The sequence below is a fragment of the Xiphophorus hellerii genome, chromosome 19, assembly GCF_003331165.1.
Source record: "Xiphophorus hellerii strain 12219 chromosome 19, Xiphophorus_hellerii-4.1, whole genome shotgun sequence".
NCBI lineage: Eukaryota > Metazoa > Chordata > Actinopteri > Cyprinodontiformes > Poeciliidae > Xiphophorus > Xiphophorus hellerii.
Genome location: NC_045690.1, coordinates 22,827,056 through 22,845,445, shown reverse-complemented (window position 1 = coordinate 22,845,445; position 18,390 = coordinate 22,827,056). Strand labels below are relative to the sequence as shown.

Sequence of the window (18,390 nt, the reverse complement as noted above, 5' to 3'; positions counted from 1 at the left end):
CGCACTCAGTCCTGTCGTAAATCTGAGCTTACGGCAACTTAATATAAAGAAAAAAAAGTAACGTCACGTCGCTCGATGTAACACATCACAGCTGCACACTTGTAAAAACATCTCAAACCATGCCGCATTACAGTGAATCTGAGTGATAATTCTAGATTTTTTTGTTAAAGTTGCAAAAAAAAAAGAAGAAAAAAAAAAAGTGCAACAGATCCCACCGACCTGGACATCGCTGGAGTTTCTTCATCAATAATAATAATAAAAAAAAAAAAACAGTTGCGTGTTTCTTTCTCTCGCTTTGGTCAGTGACAGTCGAACAAAAGGACAGGAAGGAGTGTTTCTGAGAATGTATTTTAAAAACAACACAACCCGCCCTTCCTTTTCGCGGCGGAACCTCGGGCTGGATTCCAACGCCGGACATAAAGGATGGAGTCGTCAAACGCTCGTCGGGCTCCGAGGGAGCGCGGTTAGGTGTAGAAGGTCCCGAGAACAAATACCCCACCCAATATGGGAGGCTAAATGAGGGAGGGGTTAAGATGAGACGGGAAGAGAGGGAGAGGGGGGCTAATAGTGAAAATACGCTCCCACCACCGGCCCCTTACGGCTCCGCTGCAGCCTCTTCCTCAGCATGTTTCTGCATGTGCAGCGTCACCATCTGCGAGAAGAAAAACGTGATGAAACGCTAAGATGGTCACTCGAAGCTAATTTCGTTGAATCACAAGGCGTCAATCAATGTCGAAGAAAGAAATCAGAACCTAAACGGTGAATCATGATGAATCGGGTTTTGAAATGATCGTCAATTTAGTAATCGTTAACTGGAGTAAACGGACTCAAAACAATATTCAGAGCCATAATTAAGCCAAAAGATATATACACATTTACAATAAAATCACCTTTGTATGTAAATATGTTCTAGCCAAAACTCCTCAAGTGGCCTAGCTTTAGCTTTCCCCCGGTTCAAATCCACTAGAGAAATGCTACTGTATTCCATTTTAGGCTATGAAATTAATATATTTCTTTTTAAAAAGGAATTTAATTATTTATTACTAAAATAATTGTTAGTTTCAGCCTTACAAGTAAGGCAACAGTTTTCTCCAGTTTAGCCTAGAAACAATGAAACCTGTTACGGACCAGGCAAGGATGTTACCGTCTCGACTCTGTTGTTGCTAAGATGGTTCTAGATCAATCATAAAATGATAAATGATGATAAAATGAAGATGTTGCTGAAGATTTAAATCTGCATTTATTCAAAAATATTACCGTCCAGATTTTTGTTAGAGCTTGTATCTGACTTAAATTTGTGCAAATGTTAAAAGAAGAACCGAGAAATAGCCTTTTATTCACTTCAGTCAAATGTTTTTCCTGTTTGAGGGGAAGGCTCATTTTAAATGCAATTCTAGCAAGAACTAAAAAGTGTCAGAAACCTCCTGATGGTTTCTCTACCTGCTTGGAGCTGTTGCGTACACTGAAGAACTCTTCACAGTTTTTCCAGCGGCACTTAAAGGTCTGGAAGTTGCCGCTGGTGTGGTTGTTGATCAGGTGCTGCTGGAGATGCTTCATCATCCCGAACACCAGCGGGCAGCCGTGCCACTGTCAACACAGCAGTCATTGACTGTACACCAACCGATTATAACATCCAACTACTCACAGGATGATCAATAAGCTCAGAGAGGAAAGTGAAATATACACATCTTAGTGACGCTTCTAAAAGGTGTCGCCGTATCTTACCCAGCAACGGTGGTTCTGCGTCAGGTTCAGCTTCACGGCCTTCGTGCTGCCGTCATAGCATCCTGTGTAGATCTGAAACAAACACAGAGATCAAGATATATATAAAACAGCAGTGACTCCAATGCATTTCAATGGGATTTAACATGATAAACCAACATTTGCTCCCCTGCTATATAATCTGCAAGTCAAATAAATAAGTGTCTGTCTATGATGAACGAAGCTAATAATTATTAGGCCACTTCAGAGAATTATGTGTATTATAGAATTTCATTCTATAATACACAATAAAAGTAATATATATGGTCAGATAAAACACAAAACACAGCAAAACGCTGAATGGCACACTACTGATCCCAGTTTACATGCACTATAGTCTAATGTGGGTTTTATTAGTACTTAATGTGTCTTTATAACAAATGTATGTGTTTTTAACATTGAGGCCTGCTAAACAAGTCTATCTTATCTATCCATCTATCTACAGATGGATATCTATCTGTCTGTCTATCTATAGCAACCCATCAAAAATATGGTTGGACTCAATATTTCACAAAATCACTTTCATTTCCTCACATATTTTTCAAAACGCTTCAACTGCATGCCACCATTTTTAGATGGTGATTTGAAAACAGTTTTGGAAATCATAAATCCCTTCCATTTAAAAGTCATGCAGTCATTTCTGTTCCTCTGTCACATGAAATCCCTAAAACAAACATTGAACTCTTAGAGGACATGAGACCAAATTTGAAGAATTTCAAGTGGTATGAATACATTTGCAAAGATATCCCAGATTAAAATGAGACACTTTCGTTCCAAATAAGGAATGTTTGTTTTCTCACCATGTTCTTATGGATGGCCATGCACAACACCATGTCACTGTATCCACCATAGACCTGCAGCTGGTCCTGAGTCTGTGGAGACAATCGGCGTTTCCTGTCAGCTGAATGTAGATTTGAAGTAGAGGCAATTCCTCCAGTTCATCAGAGCAATGTTTTAGCGTGGTTTTTTTAACCGTACACACCTGCAGGTCGTAAACTCTGACCACTTTGTCCAGGCAGGCCGTGACCATCACTTTCCCAAGAACGGTCACCACGGTAACAGCATGGCTGTGACCCTTAAATGAGCGCAGAAGCTCCCCTGTCTTTTTTTTTTTTTTTTACATAGAGAATAAAAATCAAATATTTAAACTAGCTGATAATCTTTTCGTCTGTTCCTCCCAAAAAAAGATCTTAAATGACATAAGAACCATGACATGAACTCACATGGATGTTGTGAGCATACACAGAGTGATCACTGGATCCACTGATCACCAGATCATTCACCACCTGAAAGGGGAGACAAGATGGAGGAGGCTGTTAAAACGTTTAGCTGAGCAGCATACTTGTGTTTTTTGTTTTGCTTTTTCCTCTCTTGTGGCGGGTTTCTCCCCGTTGCGGCCCTGAACCCACCTTCATGCAGAGAACGCTCTTGGTGTGGCCCTTCAGCGTGCGCAGCAGCAGCCCGTTGTGGGCCGCTCTCACGCTGATCGTGTTGTCGTAGGAGCCGACCAGCAGGATCCTCTGGGCCCCCTCCTGCGACGAGGCCAGACAGCTCACGGCGCGCGGCCCGTGGCACTCGAACACGTCCATCTGCTTGTTTGTCTAAACAGTGAGCAGCGAGACGTGAAGCTGGTCAACTCGAGCTGGCCGAGAGGCGTTTCGATCAATTTCACACACAGACGAGCTTCGGCGGGATGAAAATGCAATCAAGTGGTCAGAGGGAAAACTTGAATGTCTTTTGTTTGACTGGGCAAAAAAAGGTGGTGCGTAATTGTAGGGCTGGAACGATTCATTGTATTAATTGTGATTAATCAAATTAATTATGACTAATCGGTAAGTACTGTATTAATCGATCGTAATTAGTTGGATTAATTGTGATTAATCAATTATGGAAAGTAACACTAAGTCATTGATTAATCGTAGATTTCTTGATTATACAGACTCAGGAAAGGCTATTTGCTGAAGAAAAAGATATTATATTTGGTTATAATTTAACCAAAACCATGGAAAAAGATATATAAGTTTTGCATTTAAGATAAAAACACCTTTGTCTGTAAATATGTTTTGGCAAAAACTCCTCAAAGGCAAAGTTTTAGCTTCACCCGGTTCGGATTTACTAAAGGAATGCTGCTATTCCATTTTAGGCAATACAATGTTTATTTTCTTAATTAATAAGGAATTGAATTGTTTGATTGCATTTTTAAAATGTATTTCTAGTGTTGTACAAAAATGGTGAAAGTGGTTAAATGAAAAATCTGTAGAATGTACCAACTTTTTAATTAATCATCAAAATAATTGAGAGTAATTGATTACTAAAATAATTGTTAGTTGCAGCTTTACATAACTGTGAAGTGGTGACTTTAATTTTTCTTTCCCCCCCCCAAAAAAAATCTGAAATATCAGCAATAGATGGAAGCAGATCAGAACCAATAGAGAGATTCAAGGAGTTAAATACATGTGACACTTTGTCTTCCTCACCTTAAGGTTAAAGGTCACCACGGTACCATTTGCCAGACCGGCGTATAAAGTCTTCCACCGGCTGTGAAGGCAGAGGACTCGGTCGGACAAAGCGAACTGTTGCTCGAATTCTCGCGTCTGTAGAAAACATTGAGCATCAGGGAAACATCAGCCTCTAAGTGCGGCTCCAAACGAGAAAGTCAGATGAGAGAAGATTTGACCTTGAGACTGTAGCAGCGGATGGTCTGGTCACTGGAACCGGAGTAGAGGCGACGGTGCAGGGATGGAGCCGCGGACACCAGCAGGCAGGTCACTTTGGAGCTGTGACCCTCAAATACACCTACGCATTTATGGCTCTGCAACAACAGAACTCCATTCAACTCCTGGGACTCCAGAAAGAGATGATGGGAAGTGTATGAGTGAACGGTCACCCACCACCAGGTCGAAGGCCTGGACGGTTCGGTCCCCGGAGCAAGTGTACAGCAGCCCGTTGTGGATCTGGAGGGCATTCACCGCCTCCTTGTGGCCGGAGAACGTTCCTTCAGTCGGGACCTCGTCCTCCCCGTGGTCAGAGAATGCGTCTAAAAATACAAATATGATACAAAAATACATACGTGACACAGGCTGGGGGGGGATCTTATTTCACCTCTTTGCCTTTTCATACCTTTGCAGTTTTGGTTGCTTCACGACAAACTTTTTATGTTAAAAAAATTGAGTCGTGGACTTTTTTAATGGTTGTTTATAAGTTTGTATCACTGGGGGTATTGTTTTAAATTTTATTTAAAACTTAATTATTTATTTAATTTATTTATTTTATAATTATTTAATTGGTTTTTATTTTCCATGACGTAGAGGTATGTTATACTTCCTATTTTTGTGGCGATTCGATACAGCACCAGCATCGCTTGCTACTTTAGCATTGATCCAATATTGGCATTATCAATATTTTGGATTGATGGGCCTTCTGTACTATGATGTGCTCAAAGACTGACGCAAAGAAACGAGGTGACACAACACCAACGTCCCCTCATTTAATATCTCATGAGGAGAACAAAAGAAATGTCAACAGGGTGTAATAACATTTTCTTTTAAATTCTGTTCAAATAAATCAAATAATTGTTGAGATTTGAGCATTTTAATAAAATAACCATAAATCATACAAGTATTTAAATGCAAAGACTTATTTAAGGTGCTGATTCCTTTGCAGGTACAATACAGAAGCAGTAAGAGACAAATTGATAACAATGATGAACTGGTGAAGGAACAAAGTGACCCAGAGCTTTTGAGCAAAACAATCGACGCGTAAACAGTTGGACAAGCTGCAACCTAACTCAGTTTCTCACACAGTAACTGAAAATGACGCTGAATTATGTATGACGACGTACCTGATGAGGTCCTGGGCAGCGTGATGGGAAAAGGCAAATCACTGTGGAGACAAAAGGTTCTCGCATCAGACTCACTGCTGAGGCAGAGAGGAAAAAAATCCCCTGGTCTCCAAGATATACTTTGAAAACGTCATTTTTAAAAATGTATTTTCAACTTCCAAGTATTTCTTGTCATTTCTACAAGTATTTATTTGACTAAACTTTTTTTTTTAACTTTTCTAATCAAATAAAAAAAAACTAAAGTTGATATTTGTACAAAAGAAGAAAATATAAACTGCATGCATATGAGAACGACCGTTCCTACAATGAATATTTTTGTGGTTTTCTTGAGATGAGCAAAAACGATTCTGAGCTGATCAGCAACTGATCGTAGCTTGGTGATGATGAGAAATTCATCTCTATGAAAAACTATTAGGAGCAAAAATGCTTGCTGTCTGCCTCCAGACATTTCATATTTTTATTTACGTTACATCTTTACAGACAGATACTGCTCAAATTCAAATGTGAAACTAAATGGCATAAAATCAGCTTTGTTCCTGTTGACATAAATTTCCAAAATTTGATATAGCATAGGCTTCAATATTGTTTTTTAATCTTAATCTTGACGTAATTACAACACTAAATTTAATATTGTGTGTGTGTTTTTTTTTAGATTTTATTGTTTTTTAATATTTTCAAGTATTGAGCACTGGTCCATTTTTAATCATATTTTTATATTTATATGTTTATATCAAGTATCCTGACTCGCTTCAATGTAGCCACATCTACCTAATGGTATAAATAAAGTTGATTAATTGTTCAATTACCAACATGACAAAATCTGACTCTGCAATCTTAAACCAACTGTACTAACTTTGCTGCTGCTTTATGAGTCGTAGATGTTCAGCCTTTGAAATAATTTAGTAGAAAACTCTGGAAAAGTGTAAATAAACGGATGTTTTCCAGTACGACCCACCTCTCAGAGGATTTGCACAGATCGATGTCACTGGTGGAGGAAACCTCGTTGCACGCCAGGCTGCGTGGCTCAGATTTACATTGGTCTGGGAGAAGAGGTGGAGGGGGCGGAGCTTGGACGAACGCATCCTTCTGAGGCTGCTGATCCGCCGCGGCGACCTCAAAGTTCTCTGCGGGAAAATTCCACTCCGCGTTTTCGGTTTTTACGGCCAAACACGGCGCGCCGAGCGTTTCCCTGCTCCCCTCGTCCGTCGGCAGGCTGGAGGTGCTGACCTGGGAGCCGCCGCTCGGCCTCCTGCGCTGCCGCAGCCACCGGGGCCTGGACGCCTCTTCGTCCATCTCTGTGTCGCTGCTCTGGAGCTGCTCCGCTCCCTGAGCCTTGTTCAACACCTTCCTCTTCTTCAGCTTCCTCACGCGCTTTCCGCTCCTCAGCTCAGACGGAGAGACCGGCAGGTTAAACGCCGCCGCGGGTTGCGCAGGCCGGACGTCGGCGCCATCGGGGAGCTTCGCCGAGGTTTTCCATGGAGCCTCCGAAGGCCTTTCAGATTTTTCGATCGGTGCTGGTAACTTCCCTTTTCTGTCTGGAGGTTCAAGGTTTCTGTCAAGAGATAACCCCGAGCTGCAGGCAGCACCTGCAGAGTTCCACATGTAAACAGATTAGATTTCATTAAATAACCATCTAGCCTCTGATCGCTAACTGGTCTTACCCAACGGGTTTGTGTTGTCCGGGGTGGTGCTGTGAGCACAGTTGGTTACGTTGTGATCAGGGTCCGGTGCGGAGCTGACGCAGACCGGAGACTGGGGCTCCTCCTTGATGACGACGTCCAAAGGAAGGCTGGAGGAAGGAGGGGAGGCGCACTCTGCGCCACGATTCGGACTGAAAACGACGGTGGAAGGAACTGGGGGACATTTGACGCAGGAGGACGATTCAAGCGGCAACGCTCCAAAAGAATCCAAGTGTTTTTCTTTCGGGTTGGCCTCAGGCGCCTCCTCAATAGTACCTAAAGAGACAAAATGGAAAACGCAATCCATTGTTTCCTACACATGCAGCGCCTTGAGCAAGTAGCCCAGGTTTCACCAACTCAAATTTAAGGCTTTTTAGGATTGTTATGACAGAAATTTAAGGCCTACATTTCCACAGAAATGTTCAAACGTCGTCCAGCACACTGGCGATAAATTTGCACTCACTCATGACAGACGCAAAATAGCTAGCTAGCAAGGATATGTTAAGCAGTGGGTCACCATCTTGAGTCACATGCAGTGAAGATGTCTGAGTTGCTGGCTACAGCTAGCAGCTGTAGCACAGCAGAGAGAAAAAGGGAAGTTGTGAGCGGCGCATGTACATAAGGATGATTGACAGCACTAAGACCCTCCTCTTGGCTCTGATTGGTTGTTTCTGATTGATCTGTGTATTTATGCTGATGGCAGTAGGACCACAGAGATGAGCTCGATTTTTTTCAGATTATGTGTCTCATATTACACTGTCAGGATATTGTGGCAGTTTTAACAAATATGTAAAAAAAACACTTTTTTTCATGAAAGTTATCTACTGAAGCTTTAAAACACAGCTTCACCTGTAAACTGTCTGCTGTGTTTGTTGGACTTATTAATTCTGCTTGTTCACAAATGTTCTCATAAACCTCTGAGGGCCTTTACACAGAGACAAACTTTTTTTTGGTAATTATTAATTTACTAATTAAATCACTTCTGTACTGGACTTTATAAACAATGTAACACAGCAAAACAAAAAAAGTTAAAGTTATATGAATACTTTTGCGAGGCACCACAGCCTGTGATGCCTGTTCAGTTCACTTTCAAAATACTATAAACAAATAACTCTAATTTTCAATGGTGTAATTATAATAACGTTACTTTTAATTGCATATTTTTTACCTTGCATGCCTTTAAGCAAATCTATCCGTTTGTTTCTCAGTGAGCTCATCTCCACAGTAATCTGAAGGGGAAGACAAACACATGGCCAAGTTAGGGATATACAAACTCATAACTACGCATTACTAATACACTAAATAACGTAAAAAGTTGAAACAAATATAATAAAACTACCATGATACAAACAGAAGAACTGAATGTTACTTGCGTAACGGGGCATTACCTGCTGTTTAACCACCATGAGTCGCTGCACCTCCACGAAGGCCGCCTCCAGCGCCGCGCGGGCCTGGATCAGGTTGGTGTCCACATTCTGCAAGGACCGACTCAGCTCCTCCTCCCGCAGAGACACTGCAAGCAGCTGGTCGATCTGCAAGCGCTCTGCACCAAACACAGACAAACACCTCGGTGTCGGTCACACTTCAGTGTGTGTGCGAAAGAGTTTGATGATCAAAGATGGGAGACAAACCTCGTTTTGATTTGACTTTTCTTCTTTTACTGTCGTGCTCCAAACAAGACAATCCTGTTTGGGTAGAGTCCTGAATGAGACGGGGGGGGGGGGGGAACAAAAAGTGAGACGTGTTGTGTTTGGAGGTGGGAAAATGCAACATTTAGGATGAGAAGCTGCTTCACAAACCCACCCCGGCCGCACGCCGCCGCTTCCCCGTCCCGTCGTACTGCTCCGCCCCGGAGCTGCTGTCCCCCAGCGTCAAATCAACTCGCTGGAGAACCTTCGCCATTGTGCAGTGTAGATTGTCCTTCTGGTTCTTCACTTCCTCTTCCGGCTGACGCTCCTGCGTTTCTGAAGCGGAAGGAAGTGTAGACCCGGACTCCTCCTTCTCCACCGTCTCCTCTGATTTCGAGGATCCGAACACTGACGAATGAGGCGCCGCAGGTGCGAGACTGCTTTCTGACAAGGAGCGTTTGCGAGATTTGCTCTCGGAAGTGATTTCCATCAACGACTCCCACTGGAAACCCTCAATGAGGGGTAGACCGTCCTCCTCCTGGCTTTGGGACTCCTGCTCATATGGCACCATCTCAATCCCAAACCTATTGAAGCACAAACTAAACATGTTAATTTAAATTAACAAAAAAAACAAAACCCGAAAACTTAAATTCTGAGAAGCGACGTTCACCTTGGCATGCCTTTCCCCTTGTCCTGCTTCTTTCGGACCTCCTGATAAACCTGCTCCCAGTTCACAGAGCGGCGTGCGCTCGCCGAGTTGATGAGTTGCCTCACGGTCGGCTTGAGGCCAGAATCCTTTTCCGTGTCGCTTCGCTTCGACTCGCTTAGGTTTCTCACGCGTCTGGCAATGTTCAGGTTTGGCTCGTGACCGGCTGCTTTGCTCTTAGAGTTCATGTGCTTGGTGAGGTCCCACTTTAGGACAGGGGGGAGGTCGAGTTTGGACAAAGCGGTTGCGTCCGACCCCGAGGCGGCGTGCGCCTCACCGGTTCTGCCGGCGTCGCTCTCCGAGCTCTGCCCGGCCTCGGAAACCTGCATGGCCTCGGCCTGTACCGCCGTGGGGCTTTGCGTCTCCGCTCCGTTCCTGTTCTCCTCGTCCCTTTTGGCTGCAGAAGCAGACTCTACTCCTTCTGTGGTAGAGGTGCTCACGTGAAGAGACTGGACAAACGTGCCGTCTTCTGCAGAAGCCGACGGAGCTTTTTCTTGCCTGAACACAACGGGTGATGTCACTTTACCAGAACTTTCACTCGCACTTCTCTCTTTTAAAGGTTCCCCCTGGTTCTGTTGCTCCCCAAGGTGGTGTGTTCTTTCCAAAGAGCCTTTTCTTTCAAAACCAATCTGCCTGACTGAGCGAAAAGACTCCGGAGAGCACTTCTCCTGCCTCGATGTGAGGTACCCATCAGGCACCTTGGTCCCACTTTGCTTCCCACCTGGTTTTGATTGACTGGAGACCTTGCTGTGTTGAGCGGCGCCTTTAGCCCCAGAAACTGAGGAACTCTTCTGATCTACTTGCAGTGGTGGTTTATTTGCCTTCTCACCAGAAAACCCAGACGCACCGTTTTGGTCGCCATCTCTCTGAGAACCGTTACCTTTAGTGCCGCTACAGCTTCCGTCACTGACATGCTGGGTTTGGGTTGTGGGTTTTATCGGATGACTCCCGTCCTTTTCCACGTTTTGCAGACTTGAGTCCACAGGTGCGCGCTCACATTGGGGCTGTCTCTGAGGCTTCGAAGCCATTTGGTGCTTCTCTGACGTATTTTGGTGGGTCTCTACGTGTGATCCGGACGCAACGGGGTACGGTGACCAGCGACAGCTTTTGTCTAGCTTTGGATTGCTGCCGAGTGTTTTAGAGTTTTTACTGTGGTAGTCTGAGTCGGCCAGTGATGCCTCTCCATGTTGAAGCCTGGCATCCCGCTGAGCATTTCTGACATTTCCTTTACCTTCAAAGTGGGTAAAAGTCTGGCCTAAAAAATTTGCAGCGTTGGTACATACAGGATTACACCCCATGAAACTGTGCGGCCTAGCATTTGGGGCATACCTGGCGATGTTGTTGTGACCATAGAGCCCATTACTGCTGCCTCCATTGCTGAGCCAAGGCAGTCGACTTTGCTGACCGCCATTGCCCCATGTCCTGTTGCTATTCACAGGATATGAATTATTATTGGAAAACTCTACAGTTGCCCATTTCTGTAAACGGGGGGGTTCCTGAGCGTGCCACGTGGCACTCCTCCACTGTTGGTTTTGATGCCAGTGTCTCGCCTCCTCTCTGCTGTCATCATAATAGCTGCTCCTGTGCCAAGACCTGTGGTGACCGGGTCCACCGAAGCCCTGCGGAGGAGCCTGCCACATACGCTCCAGGCGGTAACGTTCCTTAAGTTGGTTTAGCCTCTGCTGAAACTCTTCCTTCCTCTTCCGTTCTTCTTCTTCTTTCGCCAGCCTAGCAGCTGCAGCCTCCTTCTCTTTTCTAAAAAATAAAAAAATGAAGAAATGGACAAATCTTCAGCTTGGTTTGAACTGTGAACGGTGACCAGCCCGTTGGAAACACGAAAATCTAAAAAAAAATTTATTTTGCTCAGTAAATCCGCTACACAAGCAGTTCAATGACATGAATACTTTTGCGAGGCACAGAGCTGTTGAATTTATTATTTTTATTCTTCTTATTATTGGTCATATCAGCTACATTTTGCATTCTCCTAATAGCTCCAGTTAAACATTTCTCAAATTCTTCATGCAAGACAGAGATCAGGACAACGTGTGTAAAAATAGCACTGGAGCAGCGGTCTGAACCAACTTTTATCTAAACTTTAGGTTGTGGGGAAGCTTTTTACCATCAAAATTAACATTTTTTTCCAGACCATCAAAAGACTGAAAATGTGGTGTGTGTTAATATGTCCAGAAGGCATTAGGTTCGAGCCTGGATCGGTTTGAACTCTGTATTTGCGGTCGTGCCTTTTCTTTTTTAGCCTGCAGGCCTGACATATGACTCCGGCCACGGCTCAGTGTGAAGCTGTGGCTAAAACAGGCCTGGAGGCACCGCACAGCAGAATATGACTATACATGGCATATGTTGACAAACTACAGCTTGTTGACTCGCCTCTGTTTACATCTTAGTTATGTCGCAAAACCTGAGAAACAAAGTTTGTGTTCAGAAGTCATTGTGTCTGGGGTGTTTTCACCTAAACTAAGCAATCTAGATTGGTTTTTCCCTTAAATAATGCTGTTTTGCTGGCACACGTATAACATATTAGCTAACATTTATTTTAAGCAATGAGTCTAATTTTACCGTAGATTGGACAGTCGGCTCACCTGATCTGTTCTTTTCTTTTTTCGATCAAGTCCACCAGCGTCTGGTCGAAGTATTCCTCGTCGTGGTCGTTTCCGGCCCGCTGTTTGTCCGCCGCCTCCACGTTTTGTTTGTGCGTGGTGCTGGAGATGTGGCCGGCGTAATCGGTCAGGCTCACCACCTTCACCTTACACACTCTGCACTCGTGTCCGCAGTCCCTGGGGAGGGAAGGCGACAGTGGGGCTTCGATCGTTCCCGCAGGCATGGCTCTGATCCGGTCTGGTTACAGATTGCTATTTCCACCTGAAGAGCCCGCAGCTGCACACCCTGGCTCTACTTTCTCTAACTTTGAAGTCTTAATAAACTCAGGAGAGGAGATTACTCGACAATCCTTCATATAAATTATCCGATTCGTCTCTCGCAGATCAGGAGGTAGCTAACTTAGAATTTTCTATAGGTAGAGTCTTAATCATCCTGATCTTAGTGTTCCCCTATTCTCAGCAGGCCGTAGGTGGCGGAGCAGCCGGGCCGGACCGAGGCAGCGCGCTAGTCTAAGATGTTCGGGTCCGGCCACGCGGCACAGCGCTGGGACGCGTGGGTGGAAGAGAGGCCGGCGCCCTCAGCTCAGTGCGCCTTCATGATGGTGTCCGCTGCGCTCTGGTGCTTTAAGGAAGGCACCGTCTCTATTTGACCTCTCTCTGCGCTCCGAATGCCAGAGCCCAGAGCCCCTCCCGGATGACGGCATGTGTTAGGGCCTGGAGATCCCGACCACCAATCGCCATGCGGAGCCTGTGAAACCGAAGCCGAGTGCAGCTGCTCACAGCCTCCGTTTTAAACCTCTCCCAGGGATGCCATCCTGTAATGCTACAGGGCCAGTTGCTTTCCTGGCTCGTTCTCAATTTCTTCTGCAAATCTGTGTCATGGGGCGCTACCACTTTGAGGCGTCTCGTGCAGCACGGAGATAGAGTTACGCATTTCTGACACAATATTTCTGCTTCGGCTCACGATTGCCACATTTCAGCAAGTTGATTGTAAGTGTGTCAGGTCAGGACAATGTTATCAAAACACACCGACACATTTCAACAATAACTATTAATGTATATCTTTATTCTGTGACGCCATATTAATGTCATTGTAGATGGAAAAAAAAAAAAAAAAAGAGTAAATTTTCACCAGAAAAAATCTTTAGATTTTGAGATTAATTTTGGAAATGTTCTTAAAAAAAACTTGGATATTTCTGACTTTGGAAAGTTGATATTTGCAATAAAAAAACTCAGAAATGGTAAATTTCTGAGTTTTAAAAGTTGAACATTGTCGCCCTTTTGTCTGCATCAACAATGGCCCTAACATACGGAGCCCCACAGGGGACACGGAGGATTTTTTTTTTTCTTTTGCATTCCCTCGCAATATTGTACTGATCAGTTCATGTGGCACAACTGCATACTGTACGCCTTTCTTACAGTGGCTGCCGTACTTTCTGCTTTAATATAAGGTTATGCAAGACTTTTTCATGTATGTTAACATCTCGTTATGAAATATCTGACGTTCTATATCCTGTTCTTTAGGATAGAAATGCACCACAAAATCTATAAACCTGGCTTGACTCAGCACTGATAGCGCACGTCACCTTTCACTCAAACTGGACGATTTGCAAGGTGGCATTTACACGGACCCTCCTTAAGGAATCATTTCCGGAGAATACGACACCGATGTACACATAAAGCATAAACGCCACACCGCTTGTTCAGCTCACAAATCGAACTGTCAAAAGCGTGACAACGGCCTTGCCCCGACACTTGCACTTCTCCCTACGTTCCTCTAAGAAGTGTGTACTCAGTCAAAGTACACATCGGGGTTCAAGTATCCAAGATACAAACGCAAAATTGGAGATACAGTACAGGTTATGTCATGGATGTAACATCCAAAATGGCGGCACTTGGTTTCTCTTTTGGCATTTGTACTACAAACAAAACTACAACAAGCAATCGATTTTAAATGTACAAAATAGGCGTGTCTGCGTTCCAAAGTCATTGTAGGAGATATTTGGCTGCTTTGCTGTGACTTGTTGAATACAGAGCAAGTTCAGTCATACATACACACGTACAGTAGAAACAAGAATTATTTTAGTACTTTACATTTGAAAACTGATTCTTCCACAACAAACACAGCTTGCTCGGTGAACACTGCCATATTTCCGCCTTTTAATTCAAAATGTCACATTCAGCCATGAATCTTGCTTAATACATTTCGTCGGACTCAGCCGCAGTGTGGATCAAGGAGAATTGGGACACACTCGAAAACCTTCAGCAGGAACTCGCATTTGAAGGACACGAGCGTGGAAGTGTGAGTTTTGGGGACGGGGAGGGGCCCTCAGCAGCCTAAAAGCTACACCTGAACACACAACTCTTTGAAAGCTTAATATCGACACTAAATCTCAGCAGCAGGCCACATTCTTTCGGTCATCCAGTCACAAGATGGCCCTTGACTTCTGGCGGTCACGCCTGTTGTTCCGGACAGATTGTGTCTAAATATACGCGCCGCGGCTCAAACAGCTGCCAGCGCCTACCGACATGTGCTCATGAGCACACGTGCAAACAGCTTTCAACGACTCCTTAAGACTGAACTTAAACTTTATCACAGTTTCGACAGGAAGTGAGCTCACCGGCCCTTAAGCTTCTCCAGCTCCCGGTGGTGAAGCATGCTCCTCATGTGCTCGTCCATCTCCTGCACATGAAACAATGAGACGCCGTTGATTTAGAAATCTCAAGTTGTTCTCATAAGATGTAAAATTTTTTTTAGTAAAGGCGTTAACTTTAATTTTATATGAATCTATTGAGAGAATACAAAAAAAAGAGCGCAGGACTGCATAAAAATGTCTCTTTTTTTTTGTTTGTTTTACAGAAGAAAGGCTTTCCGTAATCTGTACACAAGGAGACACTCATATTTTGCGTGTTTTCTAACTTATAAAAGGTCACGGAAGGGTCGTAGCACTGACACGGTCATGCAGTAAATCACACGTCGGGGTAATTACCTGCTTGGAAGCGCAGACGGTTTCACACAGGATGCACTGTCTGTGTCTCGTCATCTTGAATGCAGGTGGATTTCAGCCCATCACTGTCCAGAGGGAGAAACCGATTCAAATTTGAGAAGCTTAAATAAAAGAGGTGAACTGATTGCAGTTTTCTGGCCGATCACAGACCTTTAAAAAGACGATATTGACTGGAAGATTTTTTTTTTTTTTTTAATGACTGACACTGCTTAGTGTTATAAAGTAGAGGTGAAGAAATAAAATTTGAAAAATCGCAATTTCTTGTCCTCGGAATTCAGAGTCAATTTAAAATGCTCAAAAATCTGTTTCAGTCTGCTGCTTTTTTTTTTTTTTGTAAAATTATATTTTGAATAATTCTTAATTTTATTAATATATTTTAAATATTAAACACTCATTATTAAATATTTTCATTTAATAAGAAACAGGCAGCCACCCTAACCCTGTACTGGTAGTTTAAGTTACAGAATTTTATGTGCAAACTTTGTTTTTATTTAAATAAAAATTTATGTAATTTGATACAGTGGGGAACCTTGTAGAGTTGTTTTGGATAAATGTTCCATTTGTTTACAGTCTTTTCCTCTCGTCACTCACATAACATGAAAACATAATCCCTAGATGGTTTAAATAGAAAAATCGTTTCAGAATCGAATCGTTACCCTGAAAATCGGAATCGAATCGCTAAGCACTGAAAGACTCGCATCTCTATTAAAAGGTGACCAAACACTTCCAATGTTCCAATTTTATTTTATAGCACTGAACAATCCCCGTGAAACAATACAAACTTAAATATGAAAGAAAAGTTTAGAGCCAAACTATGAGATTAATTAAAACAAACCAAAAAAAAAAGTTTTTTTAGCCTTTTGTCACATTTTTCCATTGCTCTCTGGCAGGACCACGGCTGATTTTTAGACCTTTCAATCAATCAATCAATCAATTAAATTTTATTTGTATAGCACATTTCAGCAGCAAGGCATTTCAAAGTGCTTTACATCATTACAAACACAGAAACACAATGCAACATAGAATCAATCATTAAGTCAAGTTCCATTGATAAATTTGTAATTGATTACATTTCAAATACAATTCTAAACAGGTGGGTTTTTAGTTGAGATTTAAAAGAAGTCAGTGTTTCAGCTGTTTTACAGTTTTCTGGAAGTTTGTTCCAAATTTGTGGTGCATAGATGCTGAAAGCTGCTTCTCCTCGTTTGGTTCTGGTTCTGGGGATGCAGAGCAGAACCAGAACCGGAAGACCTGAGAGTTCTGGAAGGTTGATACAACAACAGATCTTTAATGTATTGTGGTGCTAAGCCGTTCAGTGATTTGTAAACTAACAACAGTATTTTAAAGTCTATTCTTTGAGCTACAGGGAGCCAGTGGAGGGACTTTAAAACTGGTGTTATGTGCTCTATCTTCCTGGTTTTAGTGAGAACGCCAGCAGCAGCATTCTGGATCAGCTGCAGCTGTTTGATTGATTTGTTGGACAGACCTGTGAAGACGCTGTTGCAATAATCAATGCGACTGAAGATGAACCTTTGTGGAGGCACATAAGATCAGTTTTACATGTACGTACCAGTGGATTGCTGATCTCCCAAAATGAAGGAAATCTGGACCAATAAATCGATCAGTGCACTGCTAATTAACAACATATATCATATAAAGCAAAGTCACCATATTAACTTCGAACCGTGTTCTTTTATAGAGTTGCTCCACAGAATCTGATGGTTTTTTCTGCAAGCTGAAGCCTCAGATTCTTCAAATGGGTGAGGTAAGACAACACCGGTCTATTTAACGCCTCAACATCACCGCCGCAATCCAAATAGAAGCAGAGTTCAGCCCGAGGCCCGGTTTCATTCCAGGGTGCTGATAGAACAACTTTGTTGCCAGATGGCAAAGAGGGTCACGTCTGGACTCGTCTGCCACTTCCAAACGGGGCGAGGATTTAAAACCGGCCCGGAGATAAAGGTGACACCAAACATGAGCTTTCAAAACAAAAGCCTAAACTTTAACGAGTTCCACTGTGACAGTTTAGTGTAACATTTGAAATCTGTCAATTTGAGAAGATATAACTCTATTTAACTTTGTCGCATCTCACCTTTCAATTAAAAACAAATAATTGTAATAATTGAAACTCAATTAAGTACCTATACAAAATAAATAATACATTTCTAAACGAAGCAAAGCATAATGGTAGCTAAAAATGTTTCGACAACTTTTAATAAATAAAACATTTTTTAAAAAAGCCAAACACCGGTTATATTTTATAGTTTACCAACGTTTTAAAAAGCAACCGTTTCAAAACTGCAACAACGACCCACCATACTCAATATATGCACTTTGGCTTCAAGGAGAATAAAATATAATTGAATTAAATTGTCGCTCTACTTTTTTGCATTTAGCAATATCCTACAAAAGCAAAACTCTAAGAAGTCAACACTTAAACTGCGTATTACAATTTAATTAGCGTACCCTAAATATCACCACAGCACACAAACAAGCAGCTAACAACAAAGAGAGGAGATAGCTAACTACCAGTTAGTTGCACACAGAGTTATATTACATTAGCTTTACAACATTTTATGTATTCATTTAGGAAATGTAACCAGTGCTTAAGTAAAACATTTATCTGACTGTTATTACCTTTGTTTCCAAAAGAAATGGACTGATTTGGGTAGAGGGTCGCAGAGGGTATGAACTAGCTAGCAAAGCTACTTAGCTTAGCTTCTAAGAATGTGAAAAGGACCCGGGAAATTTCTAAAATACACTCCACGGCTCCAGGTGTAGCTAATTATAAATTGTGTATCTGCCTGCAACATATAAAGGGATTAATAGTCAGCAGAGCAGTAAGTTTTTTTAAAAAGTTCCCTTCTGAGCTAAAGCTAGCAAGCTGGAAACAACTTGTTTAACGAGCCCCACCAGTTTCACCACTGCTCCACCTTGTTATATTATCGTGACAAGAGCGCAGCTACATGAACTTTTTATAACCGCAGTAAGTAATGAAATATGGCTGTCGTTTACCTTTATAAGCTCCAAATGTGTGCAATAGTGTGTTTCCTGCAGAAGCTAACAACAACATCCTCCTTTGGACCACATCATGTGATGCGTTCAAGAGCACAGTCTGTGTAGGAGCAACGAACACCATCAAAAATTACGAC

At 42.7% G+C, this 18,390-nt stretch overlaps 1 protein-coding gene across 2 annotated transcripts; it reads right to left on the bottom strand.

Moving 5' to 3' along the window:
* Positions 1 to 134: 134 nt before the first annotated feature.
* znf106a (zinc finger protein 106a) lies at positions 135 to 18,373 on the bottom strand. Of its 2 annotated transcripts, none has more exons than XR_004336685.1 (22): positions 18,254 to 18,373; positions 15,221 to 15,303; positions 14,852 to 14,913; positions 12,213 to 12,407; positions 9,580 to 11,370; positions 9,085 to 9,493; positions 8,913 to 8,982; positions 8,670 to 8,824; positions 8,450 to 8,510; positions 7,264 to 7,557; positions 6,558 to 7,188; positions 5,603 to 5,643; positions 4,653 to 4,798; positions 4,439 to 4,573; positions 4,239 to 4,355; positions 3,171 to 3,362; positions 2,985 to 3,047; positions 2,744 to 2,863; positions 2,562 to 2,633; positions 1,726 to 1,797; positions 1,441 to 1,609; positions 135 to 652 (listed from the first exon to the last, which is right to left on the bottom strand). XR_004336685.1 is itself a non-coding variant. In XM_032546268.1 (22 exons), the coding sequence occupies exons 2-22, from the start codon at positions 15,272 to 15,274 to the stop codon at positions 596 to 598; spliced, it is 4,884 nt and encodes a 1,627-aa protein (XP_032402159.1). In that variant the 5' UTR covers positions 15,275 to 15,303; positions 18,254 to 18,373; the 3' UTR covers positions 135 to 595. The 2 variants fall into 2 exon arrangements, 1 of the variants encoding a protein (XP_032402159.1); XM_032546268.1 differs by having other exon boundaries at positions 1,441 to 1,587.
* Between the last annotated feature and the right edge of the window lie 17 nt (positions 18,374 to 18,390).

Coding starts and splice junctions, on each gene's coding strand:
- znf106a (XM_032546268.1), bottom strand. CDS start 15,274: ATGACGAGACACAGACAGTGCATCCTGTGTGAAACCGTCTGCGCTTCC. Junction 14,914..15,220: donor CCGTCTGCGCTTCCAAGCAG/GTAATTACCCCG, acceptor TTTCATGTGCAG/GAGATGGACGAGCACATGAG. Junction 3,048..3,170: donor AGAGCGTTCTCTGCATGAAG/GTGGGTTCAGGG, acceptor CTCCCCTTTCAG/GTGGTGAATGATCTGGTGAT.